We start from the raw sequence: 18,970 nt of genomic DNA on the forward strand, positions 1-18,970 counted from the left end.
ATTACTACCACTAAAATGACTGTGTAAACCTATGGAAAGTTACAGATTAAACGCGCAATTTTCAAGGTCTCAACTGTAGTAAAGACACACCCACAACCTCTCATGTCCTTCATACACTCACAAAATTCTTTCCCTACTATTATTATTCCTTTTATATACACAAATCCGAAATTATTTTAAATCCCAGTATTCCTCTTTCTTATCACGTACCTGCCGCTACACAATCGAGAGATTGTCCACGTAGTGTATAAAAAAGCACATCACCCGTTCGTCAGTTCTTACTTAATATTTCGCTTGTGTTTGCTTCCGAGTCTCGACAATACCGGCGGCATAAAGGAAATGTAACGAATATTTAAACAGGATTCGATTTCTCGAAAACGTGTGGTTAGAAGTACCCATTTTTATGCAGTCATGTTGTACTTCCAGCCCGGTGACCCGTATCTGACATTTCGTTAATTGTGACAGCATAACCAAGGTGTAATATGGTTAGTGTAGGGTTTATCCTTTATATTATACACCTTGGCATAGCTATCATTACAGTAATTTTGTAAACGATGCAACAACTTACAACCGATACGACCAATAGTAACCCACAGTTCTAACTAGAATAATACTAAATTGCTAATATATGTACGGTATTACAGTTACTTACTTTTGCTGCGAGGGCACTTTTATGGCATTTTTACAGAATGTCGATTTTATAGACAATTAATTTTGACATATTATACCGGTATCTCGACTATTTTCGCTTTACAAGAGACTCGATTGCAAAAAATTACTTAATGCGATTGTGTTATAATTTCGGACAATCAGGGAAGCAGAATTAAGAATTCGAAACCGATCTTCCGAATTACGGTAATTATGTACAGTAAGTGGTTGCTACTGGATAGTAGACTGCCTTTTTTCATAAAGTATATCTTTTTTATCATGTTAATCTCATTTCGCTGTGCCTGCAATTTGTAGGTAATAGAATTCCACTGCCGTAGTCTGCCGGTTTACGCAAAAAAAGTGTGAAAACTGCAAGGGTATTCGCAGTTCGAGAGGAAAAACAAACGAAGATTCCTTTGCATTCCTGTAGGTTTATGCAGTTTTGAGATTTTTGTGCTTTGCAAGTTTGCAGCAAACTTGCGCAATAGGTGACCGCAGGCTCTTGATGATCAATATTGATGAGGATTCGCGTATGCTGATGTTGCATGGGCGGGGTTTGCTGTAACTATTCCCATTGACAGTCTAGAAAATTCATTCAGCGCCTGCCCGCTTCTGATGTCGCGGTACTTATGATATATTCTGTTGAATAATCTTGCTTTTCAGCTTTTGTTTTAGATAACTTCGACCAGTCTTTTGCTGCGGGGAATTAGGAATAATAATGTTTTGCATTTGTGTCTAACTCCACGGTAAAACGAATCCTTATTGAGTTCATTAAGCCTTAAGCCCAGCACACTGGAACGGGATTGCGAATCAGTGCGCGTGTGTTCTGCGTCTAGGAATCCGTTATACTTATCGATAATCAGCTGCACTGGACTGGACTAGTTTGTTCGACTTGTCTGCGAAAATTTGGCCCTATCCATCCTCAAGTATCCGTATTTAGCTTACAGCGGGTTCATTGTATCATAGCCCAGTCTCTCTCCGGGAACAGTGGAGAGTGGGGAGAGGGAGAGAGAGAGCAAGTGAGATTCATGCACAACGGGCAACGGGGGAAGCGACTTCCTTCCATATTATCCCAGGATCAGTGCTCTGGTTAGGGAATCGGGCCATACATGCTATACAATCAGCTCTCCCTCTGTGTCGGATCCGATCCCGTTTGACAGCTGACTCATTCGTCCATTAAGTGCAATCTAAACGGATTGTATTGTGTTGTACGACACATTTTCCCCTGAGCGCGCGTCCCGGTTTGTGTACAACACCACCAATACTTTTCTATGCTACCCCCATCGATGAAACCTGGCTGGTATTTCCTCCATAAAACATGTGAGTATGATGCTTTTCATGGTGTAGTTTCATAGAGACGCTGTTGAGTGTACGGTGGAGCATGATAGAAATATGAGCGCTTTACTCTTGTCGCTGTCCTAGTTTATGCCCAGCGACCTGCAACAACGACGATGAGGGTTCTTGGCAGGCCAGGTTCATGTCAATCTGGCTATTGTACAGTGTATAGGGGATTTATGTGAATTTGTTTACACTTGACGATTAACAACGTTAAATTTGCAATGATTTGCTGTTGGCCGACGACATTAATCTTTTTCCAAGCTATGGAACTCTTGACCTGATTTTTCTTCCCATTCGATTTTTGTAAGTGCTGCTCTCTCCCTATAGCGTAACGCACTCTCCACAGCAGCATCACTCTGGTAAGAGGGGAGAATTTTCGCGTATGTTTTTCAGTATGCTCGTTGATCCAAATCGCATTTCGTTCGTGGAATGGCGTTTGGGGGTGCTCTGGCTTACGTATTCTTGATTACGCGTCGAGATGACTCTTCCCTTACGTTATGTCTAATTTGTTCTGGCATTTCATATCTGTTCGCATTTTTTATGAGTTAACTCATGTGTGGCTTCCGTAGCGCGCGGATGTCTTGCGGTATGTTCACTATTTTGCTCACTGGAGAGGTTTCGGATTTCTACCACCGCAATTGCGATGGCCATTAGTTATTTTCATAATTATGCATATGCGCTCAGCAGCTTTGCATTTGCGATGGAATATAGAAATAGATCAGACGCGAGTAATAGATTTGGCGCAGTAAATTTGCACACCGTTTTATGTTGTAATTAGTCCGAGGCGATAGATAACAGCTGGACAATTGGTTTTCTGATCTTGGGAATCGGTGAATGTCCCACTGGCCCCCAAGAAGTGATGCTTGTTTTTCTTTTTTTCCATTAATCGTTTTTCCCTAGCCTGACGTGCTTGTTGAATGAACGATTTATTGAAAAGGCAACCTCTGGGAAATCTCGTTATTCGGCCGGTATGGAGATCGTTATTCGTTATTGCGCACGTTTTCTATTGCTTTGTACAGTTGTTAATTGGTTTCTGCGTGTTACTTATGTGCCTATTCAGACGATCGGAGCATGTGCTTCCTTTTCCGGCCTTCCGCATTGGGTGAATTCATTGCGAATTCCTTTCATTAGCGGTTACGTAGGTTGCATGATTTTCCCCATGAATTATATTCTGCTTTGCTTTATAGTTGTTGAAATACATGTTGAAACACTTTTTCTGGCTGATTTAGTTTTGATTAGTTGTGTACCTTGTGTATATCAATTAAAGTAGAGGTTGCATTTGCAAACAAGGATAATGCTAATCATTAGACCTGCTTGAGTGCTCGCATTTGCTTTGAAAATGCTTGAAGTTAGTTGGGTTCTGTTTGCGACTACGACTTTTGCATTTATGTTGTAGCCAGTAGTAGTACAAACTGCGAGAAACAAAATACTTCGTATCTTGTTTTAATTAGTTTGCTGTTTAATGTTAACGATAATTCCTTGTTTCGCGTTTTGAGAAGTCTCTTTTTTATGAACCAAAGTTTGTGAAATGATAGAATTGGGTGCCACTGTGCGGTATGTACTGTAGTCGACTGGCGACGACTGCCATGTGTAAAATCTTGCGTTATGTGTAAAATCTTGAAACGCAAGATTTTACTGGTACTGTTTAGATACCTGGTACTGGATTTAGATATCAGTTGGTAGTAGTTTACAAAAACAACAACAAGAGCAGCTGCAGGAGTACAAAATTAAAATTTAGACCTTATGAAACAGAGAATTATTTTCTTTTCTGTCGAACTTTGATATCGTTGGTGATTTCCGGAGCAATAAGTGTGCTCTCTGTCTATTGTATACTGCGGTTACGATTTGTCGAATGTTTTGCAGCGGTAATAAACGTGCGAAATCTGATTCAAAAACGATTGAATGGTTTGTTATTGTTGTTGTTAAGGTCTGGAAAAGCGGAAAGCAAGTCAAGTATGGAGCTGGCCAGTAGCTTTCTGCTGAATGAAGACATTCTTCAGCAGCTTCCGGAATCGAAGAAGAGCCTATTTGTCCTGGAATGGCTGCGGCATTTGCACAGGATTCTACAAGCGGCCAACCGGTCGGATGTGAAATCCAGCCAGAAACAACTCCAAGAGCAGCTCATCAAGCAAATGCTCTTAACACCCGGCCCCCCAGTCCGCTACTATCTGGCCAAGTGTCTGGCGGCACTGTTCGCTGTGGGAGATTCAGTGGGATTATTCGATATCATCAATGTATGTAATGATCAAGTCAAACAGAAGGATGACCCAGCATTGCTCAGTCAGCGCCTGGCCGCGCTGGAGATTCTCGGGGAGATGTATGAGAAACTGGGACGCATGGTCGGCCGATCGTACGAAGAAACCGTAACGGTTTGTTTAAGAAATTTAAAAAGTGCCGAATCTCAGACCCGGATCGAAATCATGAAAACGCTGGAGAAAGTCATTACTGGCATGGGGTCGGCAGCTGCCTCCCATCACAGGTAAATATTTACTTGCTGGATGGGGTTTGTAAAAACTGCTTAGCTCATGGGAGATTTTTCTCAGATTGCAATGAGAATTGCAATTTTGAATTGTATTGTGAGTGAGGGTTAAATGCGGTATTGTAGTATGTAGAATGATGAGTTTCATAAGCTTGAAATAAGCTCGGCAGTATTTAGTTTGTCAGAGAAAAAACAATACGATTAATAATTTTTTGAAAGGTGACTGCCATTATATTGGTTACTTAATCGCTTTTTGGGTATTTAGCTGTTGATTTTTAAAACACTCTCCATAAATCCACAATAATATTATCGGCAATAATAAGTAATTTTCTTAATTTTAAAAATAATTGATTCCTATGCGTAATAACACTGAATAATATTCGTGAGTAATGTTAACTTGTAAGTTGCTTGCCGACACACGTATGTTTGGTAAATATTTGATATTGAAATTTCGTTGCATTTCGTATTTTTTGTATAATCATTTATTGATTTTTTTCCTTCTTATCAAAAATAAGAATTAACATCTGTTTCCAACGGGAATAACGATGACATTGATCTTGATTTCTTTTCTCATTAATCTGCATTGGTCGGGCTCATTTTCTGTTCGTCACTGGAATTTCCCTGCGCGCCAAATGCACACTTCAGATATTTTACGACTTTTTTCGATTACGCTTAATGTTGTTGTCGGTGAAAGTTGGGACATTAGGCTGGCAGTTTTGTTATCGAACAGCAAACATTTCCGTCTAGTAATCAGCTTTAGCTGGATATGGAAAATGATGGCTGGCTGGATTGGGATGAGTTAGACGCGGGCTGGGTGCAATTGGTTTTTTAGGTCCTTCCGGGATTTGTCTGGAGATTAGGATTATATAGGGGTAGCATTAAAATCACGTTATATGAGAACAAATCGTACTGGAAAGAGAAATCAGGAGAATATAATGAGAGAGCAAGCCAGCATCGAGATTGAAGACAGAATAAAATTTGGACTATGTTGACGGTTTGGGTGCCGCCGTATGGAGTATTGGGATGAAGTTCAAAAAAGTGTATAGCAAAATTAAACACAGTCCACGGATTTAATGTATTGCTTATTCAGATAAATAATCGATCAAATCTCCGATTATTTATCTTTTACTGAAAAACTAACTGATTCGAATTACTGCAACCATGTCCTGAATTACTGTAATCAAATTTCAACCATGTTATGAGCACCGAAGATATTGTTAGGATATCGGTTACTTACACTATCTTAAACTCGATGTGTTGTTGACGAAATAGAAAATATACTCTGTTTAGGCTTTACAATTTATTGTGTATTGTTTGGCTTATGTTTGTATGGCACTCTTAATGTTCCTCTTTTATTAAAATATAATCGGTATAGCGTCCGAATTAAGTACATCTTGTTTGGTTCGATGAACTCGGTCAGTAATTGCCGCAAAATCACGTTGATCACTGTGGGATTCGTTAACATTTAATCGCCTGTCATGATGGGGTGACTCGAGCGAGGTTACCAGTGGCTGTGGCTTTTTGGGTTAGTATACTCCATTTTCGCAGGTTTATGATATTTAGGGAAGCAGTAAATAAATGGTGTATGCGTGACCGCAGAAGATTTTAAGGATCAGAAATTATAGATGTGGGCTGCAGTTTTAGCATGACGCAATCAGAGGTGCCTAAAATTGGATGCTTCTCGTAAACAGCAACACTCACCGCTGCAACGAGGCGTGTTGGTTGTAGCGTTCTAGGGAATAATCTCGTATATCATGTGGAAAGTGATGAGCTGTTGTGGTTATTTTTTTTGCATTTGAAACGGAAATATTCCGAAGAACGGAAGAAGTATGACAAAGCACAAATTCACCGCTGCTTTATGACTAAACTTTTCTATATTTGATAAAATAATTTGCACCACCAATACGTTCAGTGATTTGAGGCATGCAGAGTTGACATGAGATTAGTACATTACAATTTTAACAAAACACACAGTTCAAATATGACGGGAGTCTTCAGTATTATTTTACTTGAAGTAAACAGTTATTTTGTTATAATTTATCACACGACTTACAGTAAACTAAACTGTAAACTGCAGATAATGCGAAGATGTCCGGTTAAATACATACTTTCTGTGCATAAGTTTGAACGTTTGCAGTTTGCACAAAGTTTATCGTTTATGTAATATGTGTAGCCAGCTTTTGGTTAGTTTACAACTTGAGGAGTGACATTGTAATTGTAGACAGTACGAATCTTGTTCTCGCGATGACCGTGAAGAATGTTCCAACAGCCAACGCACGAATTATATGACAACTGTGTTTACGTATCATGTGTGTTTGTTGCAGAGAAATCCACAAGCATCTGCGCACAGCAATGACAGACCGGATCATGGCAGTGCGGGAAGCGGCTGCTCGTTGTCTGGAAGCGCTAGCACGAGAGAGCACATTTCTGTATACGGTTGAACTGGAAAGCTGCGTCTCATTAGCGTGCCGCGCCATGGAAAACTCAACATATGACGTTCGTTGTGCTGTGGCATCGTTTGTGGCTGCCGTCTTGTCCGCTGCCCTGACAGCTTCCCATTCCGGCCCAACCGGCAAAAATGCGCCAACGCCAGCCGCAGCTAAACTGCAAAAGGTCGTTACCGTCGATGAAGTGCTCAGTCTCTTAGCGTCCATGTTTCTGCGGGGTGGAGTGGGCTTTCTGAAAACCGGCGCCAGTGAGATGATCCGCGGGACCACCGTTGTGCCCAAGGAAGTGCGCATTGGAACAGCGCACTGCTACATGGCGTTCCTGAAGCGGATGGGACCGCAGTGGCTGGAGAAGAACTTGGCCGTAGTGCTCAATAGCTTGATCGACTTGGTGGGGAATCCGCGCAGTAATACGACGCATGTTGACACGATCTATGCCCGGAAATGTGTGACGTGCATTGTGAGAGCGTCCGTGGGTGGGCTGTTGGGGGAGAAGGCCCAGCTGGTAGCCGGACGGGAGCTGGTGAATATACTGTACAAATACGCCACGGCGCCCGACGTGCTGGTGGAGAGTGGCGCAGCGGAAAGGAATGCCGACACCAGGCAGCATATTTTGGTATGATAGAGACGACAACCGAGAGTGTATGCACAAAATAGTTAGTATTGCCGGGATGAGGGGGTGATTGAAAAAGTGTGTTGACATAGGGGGAAAATTAATACCTGCCGGGCATTAGAAAATTCATTTTGACTCTGTCGGTTTATTTGGTCTTTTGTGGGGATTTGTTGACTTAATTGGCGCAAGAGAAAAGGCTATCATATTTAATCCAGCTGAGTACATGATTGATTGCCGCACGAATGGTCACAGTGGAACATTTCATCATTTTTTACCATCACAACAGAAAAATATTGAGTGTAATTAAGCGGTTGTGCATTCAGCGAAAAATTGTTCTAACAGTGATCGTAACAACACTCTTTACATAGATTTTATGCGAATAGGTTTGGGTTTTCGTTTCATATCTACATACAGATAGTCACTTTATTCGGCGTTGTAATAAATCCTACTACAGTCTTGACTGCAGGAAAATCCTACTACAGTCTTGACTGCAGGAACATCCAAACCCATGAGCTCGTGAAGATAATTAACAATGATTTATGGGAAAGTTTACCCCAATCTCTTTCTGTCCATCATCATTTGTATAGGGCATGAAAGGAAGGGATCAAATGGTTAGTTTTTTGTCTGTAGGGATATTTGTTTCGTTGTTGCTTCTGGATCATTAAGCATGTATAGACTGAGAATAAAACCCCACATTGGTTATCTGATAGTTCCAATTATTGGTATAATTTGTCCTGCTTTGACGAAATGTCGTAATCGATCTATTTTCTGTGGGTGCGATTAGAATGCGCTTGCCATGGTGCACCGCATCCTATTGCTTTGCAGTGCATTAACCAAGACATAGCGGAAATTGTGTCCTGCCCTTTGACGAACACACACAATATCGTCCCATTATGTACATTTTGACGTGCCCTTAATGTGCAGTTCCTGATCTACTTTAAATGCGCTTTCGTGCTCAATGTGGTTTCCGATGGGATTTTAGTGTGGCAGCAAAAATGTCTTGATTGACCTTTAACCATTTTAAGCAGCTTCCCATTTAGTGCATAGCGGTGGGGATAATTGATATTGCTCGCTGTATAGATCGCAAAGGCGAGAACAGCAGTTAAAATTCACAGCATTCACTGGAGGGATGCATCCTTCTTAAACATTACCAAGAAATATAAGCTTCCGCACCAATATTTGAAATGATATTCCTGCAAATGAAAAATGAATTAATGGAATTTCAAATCGTTTGTTCTTGCGATTAAGTTAATCCCTTTCCTCCTTAAATCCTTTTTCGAAATAATTCGGGTTTACTTCGCCATATCAGATTCCCGAAATTTATGTGATTTGTTTTTGGAAAACTGAATTTTTTGTACAAACGGTTTGATGCTTTTTTGTTTATTCACAATCAGTCAATTAAGCTGGTTTGGTTGCACAGCCTCTTGAACAAAAATCGTTATCTATATGTGCTATACTTGTCGGCTGGTTAGTGGTTACCGTAGTGTCGGAATCTCCTTTTGAAGAGACCATCAAATAAATATAACAAACTCGATTATGAGAAACTCTATTATTCAAATGCGACTAAAAATCAGATTTCTGAAACGTATAGGTATAGGCAATTTGACCAGGTTTTTTACCTAGTCCATCTCAAACTCTGTGGCTTCATGTATTGAAATTCATAAAATGGAGTCTAACTATAAGGAGTAAAAAGGCAGAAATAATTTGGCATTTCTTTACAATATATATATATGTTTCTCCGTAGTGATTCGAATTTTTCGATTATCTAGATTTGCGCATTGGAGCAGCTGCAAACTGTGATTATGGAGTTGGACAGTGTGACCGTGAATCTGACAGCTGACGCCGGTCACAACCTGATTGACGTCACTTTGGCGATTGTGGTGTACCCAAGTCCCAATGTCCAGCTGGCTGCCGCGTGGACGCTCCGAAATATTGTCAGTGTTCTTCCAACGCAGATGGTCCCGATTCTCAATCGCTTACTGAGTAAGATCGAAGACACGAAAACATTTCCGGAAGGTATTGTTGGCTACAGCTACGGCCTGGCCGCGGTGATCGGTGGCATATCCGACTCGCCTCTCGGCATTCCCCACCGGCTGGTGGAACGCGCCTTTAATTTAGCCGAAGAACTGCTGCGTTCCGCGGCGTCTAATTCCAGATTATCCCAGCAGCGAACGGAAGCCGCTTGGATGATCCTGGGTGCCATAACCAGTCTGGGCAGCGCCTCTATGAGGAAATATCTCCCCAAGTATCGGCATTTATGGCGGAATTCTTTTCCCCGTTCGGATAAGGAGATTGAGTCGGAGCGGAAGCGGGGTGATGCTTTTACATGGCAGGTGTCACTGCAGAATCGTGCCGGTGCCCTGGCGGCCATCCATGGATTCCTGGTTAATTGTCCGGAGTTGGTGACGGAGGATGTGCTCAGTAAGATTATGGTGTCTATTGAAGGTGCCATTGCGCTGTTGGGCAGCATTTCCGAATGGATTAAATCGTACGGGCAGCATATGAAAGTCCATCTGGCGGCGGTGAGGGTGCGATTGTATGAGATCCTGCTGGTGTTGCCGGCCAAAAATTGGCTGTGTGAACTAAAGAAACCGGAAACAGTGCCGGCAGCTGTAATTAAAGGGGTGGTGGATGAATTCACGCTCTCGGATAATGCTTCCAATACGACGACGTCGCTGCTGCGAGCGCTGTGCCGGAATGAAGATGCCCTGCTTCTGGGACACTGGTTACAGGTGCGTGCGTTTTTCGAATATCCATTTATTTGTATCCAGCTGTGTCTAACTAAATTCGAATGGTTTTTGAAACTAAAAATAAAATTATCTTTTCTGTTATTTAAAAATCCACGTCAGTGAGGAGAACAGGAATTTGAAAATAAATATTCAGTAGTATTGAATTTTTGTGCAAGTGTTCGACGCATATTAGAGTAACTGTTCGATTACGTAAGTGATACTGTTATTAACTTGACATTGTACGCTGGGATGATTGTGTTTCATGCGGGTAGTGAATGTTGGTCATTACATTCAATTTAGCGTGTAAGGGGTAGGACGCTTTATGAGCTATCCCAGGACCATAATCGAAAGTGTTGCTGGTTGGCTGTGCGGGATCATTGACATTCGTCCAGGAGGAGATGTAATTGCATTAAATTATGTATGCCTTCTTGACAAAGTACGAGCAGAGTGCTCTTGGCCGGGCTGGTTTTTTGCTGATAGATTGCGTTATCTGGAGTATGAGGGTCTGACTTGAGCAAAGGAAAACCGAGAGGGGATCGATAGCATAAAGTTATATTTTACTTTATGGAGTTTGTGCACGTTCAGGAGACATTCATGAGAGTCCTGACAGATGAAAATGGCCGGCGTGTGTATACTCTTGTACGGAAGTTGCTTAAATATTCATGAGGCATACGTTATTGACGTAGAGGGACGTCAGCGTTTTATGTCCGCTTGAGAAAGTCGGGATGTTGCTGTTGTTGAGGATAGGTTTCCACAGACAGCTGCAGCGGAGCGCACTAATGTATTTTGCACGTCTATTGAGACGGTCTTGTTGTTTGAAAGATTGCAGCTGGCGAAAAGATATTTTCTCTCCAAATAAAAAGAAAATTTTTCGACAGTGGGTTCGGCAAATACAGACACCATGCGGCAGATGCACCGCTTGGAGTCGAAATTATAGCTCCTGGGATGAAAAAGATCATAGTAGCAAAGCCGCAATTCGGCCTTGACTGTGTGATTCAATCTCTCGGCGGTAGTTGGGCGTTGTTAATTTGCTGGGGATTTGTCTGCGGAAGCCGTTAGCAGGATGGGAAGGGAGATCATTGCCTTTAATGAAAAAAGGGCTTTAAGTAACGATCATTGTCTTGTTCAATTTCCCCTCCATTTCGGCGAAAACTACCCAAAAGCTTGTGGGAAAAAGATTCTCGTTACAAATGACTAAATTTAGCGTGGACGAAATTCGCATTTCATCTGACATTAGCGGGATAAATGAGCCGCAGCATTGCTGGCCGCTTGGCAGTGATCGGTGATGTAATTTTATGTACGAGATCATTACTGAAATGAATTGATGACCTTCGTTCCGTTAGAGGCGCAGTGCGCTTATGCTGTGAGGATCTTACGTACCAACATGAGTTTCTCCAATTAGTTTTGATGTCTCTCAGCTTTAGGGTCATGCGCTTAAAGCTAGCAGCCGAAAATATTTACGGACGGTATAATGATGTTTTTCCAGTAATTTATTATCCTGTTACCGAGGGCGGCGGATCGAATTGCAGACCGCGAAGCGTTTCATTGCTTTATGGTTAGCAGCTTAGAATAGCATATGCATGTGATAGTTCTGGACTTGACAAGAAAAAAAGAATGGTCACCTAATCGTATTGAAACAGTAGATTTTTTCTTATGAAAAGTATTTCAATCATCGCGCACATCGGTTGAGGTGTTAGGTTTCTGTGATATAAGGACTCTTGTAAGGAGTGTCTCGTTAACGAGTAGAATAGCATTTTAATTGGTACGTAGAAATCAGCGCGTTTTTCGTGCCTGCAATTCTTCACCCCTCAACAAGTCCTAATGATTTCCTGGTAAAATTAATTAGGATCGCGCATTCTTTCTCGCATCGAGGGGTGTTATCCGCAGCCAAGGGTGTGTAATTGAATTTCAGTGTTTTTTTCTCGTCTTGCACACAGGACACCGATCAGAAATTGATTGAAGAGCAGCTGCAGCCCAACAGTGCCTCGGGTTCCGGCAGCCTGGAGCATGACGCCACCACGCTCTACCAGAAATCCGACGACATTCCTACACCTCTCCCCATCGGGGTGGCGGTCATCGATCTGTCCTTACAGCTATTCGGGCGGATGTTCCCCTATCTGGCCGCTAAACACCAGCAACAGATCCTGGAGCATCTGTTGACCTGTGTCCAGCAGGCGAAGACCGTCCGCCAGCAGGCGATGCTGATTAATGTCTTCACGGCGATGTTGGCGGCGTTGAAGAGTCTGGTGGAGATGAAGGCGGAGCCGCCAACCGAGCCAGTGGTGAACGGGTTCATCAATTTAATCAACACCGGGATCAGGAGTCCCAGTCCGATGCTGCGGTGTGCGGCCGGGGAGGCGTTGGGGAGACTGGCGCAGGTGGTGAATGACCGGAAGTTTGTGGCGGATACGGTGCAGCGGTCATTTGACATGCTCAGGACATCCCGGGATATCATATCGAGGACAGGACATTGTATGATCCTGGGATGCTTGCACAGGTAAAATACATGGAGCAAATAAATGAGCTGGTATTGTAACTTTAATTTTTATTGAAAAAGAATATTACGCAAAATACATACGAAACTTCGTCGCAGAGCATAGGTACTGTATTATTATTAACAGTTACTGCGCCAAGATTCGAAACGATATACTTCTCAATAATAAAAATTAAGATCTTCCTAAAGTGCGAAGAAAAATTTAAGCTTAGGTTTTCGTGGCTGCTCTGAGTGCCGAAAGAACAAAAAACAGAATTGTCCCGTCCTGGAATGCTAATTTATTTCTGCGACATTGAAAGATATGCTTTTTCGTTATGGTCACTGTTGAAAAATGCAGAGAATAATACGTAAAATATTGAATGACAGTTGCGAACCTATGGTTTGCCGAAGCGGAGAATAGTCCCCTTTTTGCTGTTTGATTACATAATACTACGTAATGCCCTGGGAAATGTATAAAGGGTAACCGTTGGACAAAAAAGCTGATTTGATAAAGAATGGTTTGTTGAGTTTGGTTGGTGATCTACTTTCCCACTTGACGAAATGAAGATCGATGGGGTAGAAGCATTCATTCCTGCGTTTGAACCCAGGAAACCGTATACGGGCTGCGGGTATGAACTTGAACAAATACAAATAACGAAGCGGCAAATAACCACTAGCGGGATAGCACAAAATGGATGCCCATTGTTGGGGATTGGGTTGCGTCGTGCAGTGGAGGACTTGAAGTGTGACGGGTAAAGTGTTTGCGCTGCACGATGCACACCCCTTGACCTCAGGTGTAGTGAGGGATAATGAAATTTTTTACACCATACTATAAATTAGTATTGTGCCTACCTGGATGAATGGCAAGTGGAACGTTGGCGAGTAACGAGGGGGATGTTGGCGTAAAAATTTTATTGATAATCAATGTTCTTTGTCAACGGAGAAACCACACAACGTATGCGTAATTGAATAAGTGGCTTTTCTTGCTAAACAGATCCCACATCCCCAGTTTCTTTCTTTTTTTTAAAATAAAAAATGTCAAAATGTAAATTTAATTCTTTTGCTACGCATAGTTCGCACATAAAATAATTCAGACATTCGCTGGTAACCTTTAAAGCTTTTTCTATGTATAAAAATTTGTTGCAATAAGAGGCCACTTTTCTTACATTATGCTTGTGTGATTCGGAGTTATTATTGTCAACATGAATTTTTGCGAATACTATTTCGCAGTTCGTATACCCGGGGTTTTTGTTTATTGTCTAAAAACTGTTCCGGTTGCACTGCAAATGTGGCGATGTTTATTATTATGTAATGCTCTGCGCCACTCACAGGAACATGTTACTTGTGTGCACTTATTTCTTGATAAATGGCAGGGGAAGGGTGTGCGTGCGGAACGCTTGCCAATTTGTGGACGGTGGTAGATTGTGGAGATGGTTAAGATTAATGTTTTTATGTGAACACGTTTTTCCTCCACTGTTCTGTGGTTTGGGCTGGATGATTAATAAAATTTCCCGATCAGAGCAGTTGGAGCGCGGTCGGTGCTCTTTTTCTTCCAGTGCTGACATTCCTCACTGATCCAGGGAATTCTTTACGCTCGAGGGGTAACAAAAGTGTATTGGTATTCACAAGAAAGACTTTAGCCGATCGGTTTTTCGCGAGACTATAATTATATGACTCTTGGAGGGACGCGTAAATAGCAACTGAGTGTTGCGCGCTGTGATTACCATGTAAACAGTGCGTGTCTCCGTCTCGTCTCAAGAAGCTACCGGTTCAATGCATACGGTGCTTGTGGGCACAGTTGTCTTAAAGGTCACTTAGGTGCACTCGGCAGCCAAATCAGTATAAGCGGTTTGATTCTGCCGTTAATGCTATAATATTAAATAAAAAAGAAAATTAAAGTGGGGCTATGCGAATAATATGACAGACATTTTATAGCAGAAACTGACTGTGTTGGTTTCGGTTGCATAATCACACAGTTAATATACTTTGCATTTTGCTTTGTAGGTATGTGGGTGCGATGGCATCTAATCAACACCTGAACTCGAGTGTTAGCATTTTGATGGCTCTCTCGGAAGACATCAACGCTTCGGTGGTGCAGACGTGGTCACTACATGCACTGTACCTTATTGCCGACTCCGGTGGTCCCATGTTCCGCAGTTACGTGGAACCGACACTGTCACTCTGTGTCAAACTCCTCTTAGTGGTTCCGCGTCATCATAACGAAGTCTTCCAGTGTATTGGCAAGTGTTTATCGGCATTGATTACGGCCGTCGGACCGGAGTTGGACGGGGCGCACGGCACAATTAGCGCTGTCCGTAACACATGCCTAATCGCCTGCGAAATGCTGCACTCATGTGCCACCACCGACTGGATTGTCCAGAGTGAAGCCGTTACATCCTTCCAGCAAATGCACATGTTTGCACCCAAACATGTCAACTTCACTCTGCTGGTGCCCCAGCTGGTTAACCATTTAAGTAGTCCCCATTTGCTACTCCGACAGTCATCCATCGACTGTCTACGGCAGTTATGCCAACGGGAAACCGGACAAGTGTGCGATATTGCCCGCAATACACAGGTAAATGTCACAACAGATGGACTCCCTACCTGCCGGCAGGCGGGTAATAATACGGTTTAATTTGGGAATTAAGCCGAGTAAATAAGGTCATCGGGGGATTAGTTACGGGTGCAGAAGCGTCCCGGGAACGCTGCAGCATTATGTGTATATTTAGACAATGCAGTGGTTTATTGTTGAATCTTCCGGCAGTGGCAGTGGGATATACAGAACAGATAATCCAGATACGTCGAAATACAAAAGCTTAAAAGAATCTTGTCAGCATTACTGAGTAGAGTCCTTAATAATCCATTGAACAGAAAATTGTTTACGGTTTCTTTTGGAGAGACATCCGTCATGTCCGTTTGACATGGCTGCGGTGCTTTTGTTTACTAAAACTGAAACATAGGTTTCTGCCGAGATTAATGAGAATTAATTATGGAAGTTTTTTTAGATTTATATGGCAGAACATGAGTAAACCACCTATGGAATTCTTTCTAAATTTATACATTGTTTTTTTTTTCTTGTAGGAATCTGTTACCGATGATGAACTGTGGTTGGCTATGCTGCTGTTTAACATGTTGGATTCGGAAAAGGATCCCAAAATTCGCAGCGGTATCCAGCTGATATTTCAGAGCATTCTTCTCTACGCCACCGAATCGCATTTATCCGCGTGGTTCGCTCTAAGCCGCGAAATCTTAACAACGAGCGATGTAGGCGGCAAATCTGGTCCTGAAGGCATTACCGAAGAAACCGACGAAAATGCCGAAGACGACGTCGAAGAGTTCCGTGCCAAAGCTCCCGGTGACAGTGAACCGAAGCGGAACAACGCTCGCTGGACAACCCGTGTCTATGCTGTCAGTTGCCTGCGCAAGCTGATTGTCTACTGCCGTGAAGCGCACACCTTCCACCTGGACGTAACACGGTCCAGGAAAGAGCACCACGATGCTCTCATTCTCCATTTGTCGGATCTGGTGCGGATGGCATTCATGGGCGCCACGTCAGAGAGTGACCAGTTGCGCATGGGCGGGTTGGAATTGCTGTTGGATATCATTGTGAATTTTGCGGCAATTGAGGAGCCGGAGTTTCCCGGGCATGGGATCCTGGAGCAGTATCAAGCCCAAGTGGGTGCCGCGCTGCGACCGGCATTCACACCGGAGACGCCGCCATATATCACCGCCAAAGCCTGTGATGTGTGCAGTCGGTGGATCGCCAGTGGGGTGGCGAGAGATATCAATGATTTGCGCCGGGTGTATCAGCTGTTGGTGCAGTCGTTGGATAAGTTAAAGATCTCCTTGAAGGACGCCAAGATCCCGTACAGTGAGGCGTCGGTGACGCTGGAGAAGCTGGCGATTTTAAAGGCTTGGGCGGAGATCTATGTGGAAGCTATAAAATGGCAGAAACAGTATGAAGAGATGTTGGCGCTCGTGCAGCCGCATGTGGCGTCACTTAGTCGGTCGTGGTTGGCGGCCATCCGGGATCAAGCATTTCTCAGTTTGCCGGCGGAGTTTTCCAATCAACTTCCCGTGGAAGGTAATTTTTTAATGGCTCACCAATTTTTGTAGCAATTTGTTGATTTTGCTAGTGTAAGGTATTATTTCATGTGTAATCGAGCAACATGGCTTATTTAGGTGGTGCCTTTTATTCCGTGGAGTCCATCGATGCAGCTCGCAAGTGTTATCAGAACTGCTGGTTACCGATCCTTTACGCCACGGTCACGTGGTGGTCCGGTGGGGGAGGTTATGAGAACGTTCTCCTAGAGAAACCGGATAGTCGTCTGGCGGTTCAAGATGGCGGGAATCTGGGCTTAGCCACACCCCGGGCGGGTGTCGCTCCCCTGCCGGCCGAAGAGATCAACCGGGCTCGCTTCAGTCTGTTCTTCGGGGCAGCCATGGAGGCCTTGTGTCAGTCACGCAGCGACGATATCAGTGATGACCAGTCGATGATTACCTGCCTGAAAGCGGCGCAGACGGTACTGGAGCTGGACTGGTCAAAAGCGGCGCTGTGTACCGATATGAACTGTCCACGTGAGACACTAAATATCATGCACCGCGTGGTGCTAACCAGGGAAAATCCGGCTGTGCAGGCGGAAGCGTTGCAGGTTGTCAAGAGTGTACTGCAGGCCGCCAGCGATTGCTTCCAACAGGAAAATCGAAAGAAGAACAAGGACGGTGGAGAAAACACTGAGAATGAAACGACCGTCGGGTTTTATGATATTGGAGAAGGTGGTAAGTATGAAAACTGAAAAATACACAGTTGATTTGTTCTACTTTTTACACCTTTTTTTGTGTTTATATTATTTTAATTACTTATGATTTATTTGTATAGGCGCATCAGGTGAAATTAATCCCGCCAAATCCACAGTCTTCGCGGCTGCCGAAGTTTTCTTCTGCATCCTCATCCGTAAATTTCCTTCGCTCAATCCCACCCTCAGATCCATCTCCCTCCACCAGAATCCCTCACAGAACCAGCCCGCCTACATTCAGCTGTCCGCCGCCACCATTTCATGCCTGCCCAATCTCCTCGGTCTGTGCTCACACCGCGGCACCCTCTCCGTCTTTCCCGTCATCCTCCACATCCTCCTCACCGCTCTGCGCCAGCTGGTGGAAGACAATGTTCCTTGCTCCGATCCGCGCTGCCTGGCCATTATCCAGTGCCTGCGCACCCTCAGTTCCTCCGCGTATCTCGATAGTCCCGTGGTGGGGCCGGAATGGGAGGGATTGCTGCGCTCCACCATTCTCCGCTTAACGGATATCGTCAAGAGTGTCTTCCGGGAGAAATCAACGACCGAAGCCAGCGTCAGCCTGATGCTGGCGGCCTCCGTCATCATCCTGACCGCGCCGGAGAGGGTCACCCGCGTGGGAAATATTTTCTATCCGTGTGTTAACATGTTCAAGCAGTTCCTGAACGTGCGGAATGTCCCGGGAATCCAGATGCAGACGCTGCAGATGTTGGGACAGATCTTTTTCCATCCGAATAAAGAACTGGCGGCGGCGTATATCCGGCATCTGGCCGGTGATATTCTGATTTCGGTAGACGGGAATGTCAATAAGGTCGATGTGAAGAATATCGAGGAGACGCTGCTGGTCACGGAACGGTTGAAATTGTTGGAGAATGTCGTGGAGGCGGCGGAACCGCGGCAGCGAGACGCCATAATTCGTTTCATCGCCCCGGTGTTTATTGCTTTCCTCCAGGAGCCCGGCGCTGTGAAGGGGCATGATTATTTGGCGAGATTACATGCTTTCTGCCTTAACCGGCTGCAGAAGATGGCGCCGGGGAATCCGGAAGGATTTCGCGCAGCCATTGCCCGCAACCCCGAACTGAAGAGCAGATTGGAGTCAGCATTGGCGGCTAGTAGTGGTGCACAGAAGAGTGCCGTCAACATGAACAGTACACCGAAGACCGCCAGGCGGATAGTGGCGGCGGGCGCGGAACAGCCCAGTATAAAATTAAAAATGGATTTCAGTAATTTTTCTTAGTTTTTAAAAAGGGCAGCTGCTGATTTTGTACCATTCAATTATGGTGTGTGCTAGAGTTTCGATTTTACTTTAATTTTCTGTGTGGTCCATTTCGAAGAGGTTTTATTTGTATTTTGAAGAAGACATTGTAAAATAATGTTATATGTACAAATTATATACGACTGACTGTTCAAACAAGCTGAAGAAGTGACCATTGATTTCCACCACTTCTGA

General features: G+C 43.8%; 1 protein-coding gene across 5 annotated transcripts; it reads left to right on the forward strand.

Moving 5' to 3' along the window:
- The first annotated feature begins 1,281 nt into the window (after nucleotides 1–1,281).
- On the forward strand, nucleotides 1,282–18,963 carry LOC129598582 (HEAT repeat-containing protein 5B-like). 5 transcript variants are annotated; one of them, XM_055496564.1, is made up of 9 exons: nucleotides 1,282–1,968; nucleotides 3,914–4,465; nucleotides 6,790–7,528; nucleotides 9,295–10,257; nucleotides 12,192–12,751; nucleotides 14,732–15,302; nucleotides 15,809–16,811; nucleotides 16,910–17,506; nucleotides 17,607–18,963. In XM_055496564.1, coding segments are annotated over exons 1-9 (6,138 nt in total). In that variant the 5' UTR covers nucleotides 1,282–1,966; the 3' UTR covers nucleotides 18,758–18,963. The 5 variants fall into 5 exon arrangements, with proteins under 5 accessions (XP_055352539.1, XP_055352566.1, XP_055352546.1 ...); XM_055496591.1 differs by lacking the exon at nucleotides 1,282–1,968 and adding an exon at nucleotides 2,007–2,345; XM_055496571.1 differs by lacking the exon at nucleotides 1,282–1,968 and adding an exon at nucleotides 2,007–2,289.
- The last annotated feature ends 7 nt before the right edge of the window (nucleotides 18,964–18,970 follow it).

This window comes from Paramacrobiotus metropolitanus, unplaced genomic scaffold, assembly GCF_019649055.1.
Source record: "Paramacrobiotus metropolitanus isolate TYO unplaced genomic scaffold, Prichtersi_v1.0 Parri_scaffold0000003, whole genome shotgun sequence".
Lineage (NCBI taxonomy): Eukaryota > Metazoa > Tardigrada > Eutardigrada > Parachela > Macrobiotidae > Paramacrobiotus > Paramacrobiotus metropolitanus.

What these genes read in the sequence shown, in the direction of transcription:
- LOC129598582 (XM_055496564.1), top strand. An exon ending in ATCCTGGGATGCTTGCACAG is followed by an intron (nt 12,752 to 14,731) that starts GTAAAATACATG and finishes TTTGCTTTGTAG; the next exon opens with GTATGTGGGTGCGATGGCAT. An exon ending in CAATCAACTTCCCGTGGAAG is followed by an intron (nt 16,812 to 16,909) that starts GTAATTTTTTAA and finishes TGGCTTATTTAG; the next exon opens with GTGGTGCCTTTTATTCCGTG.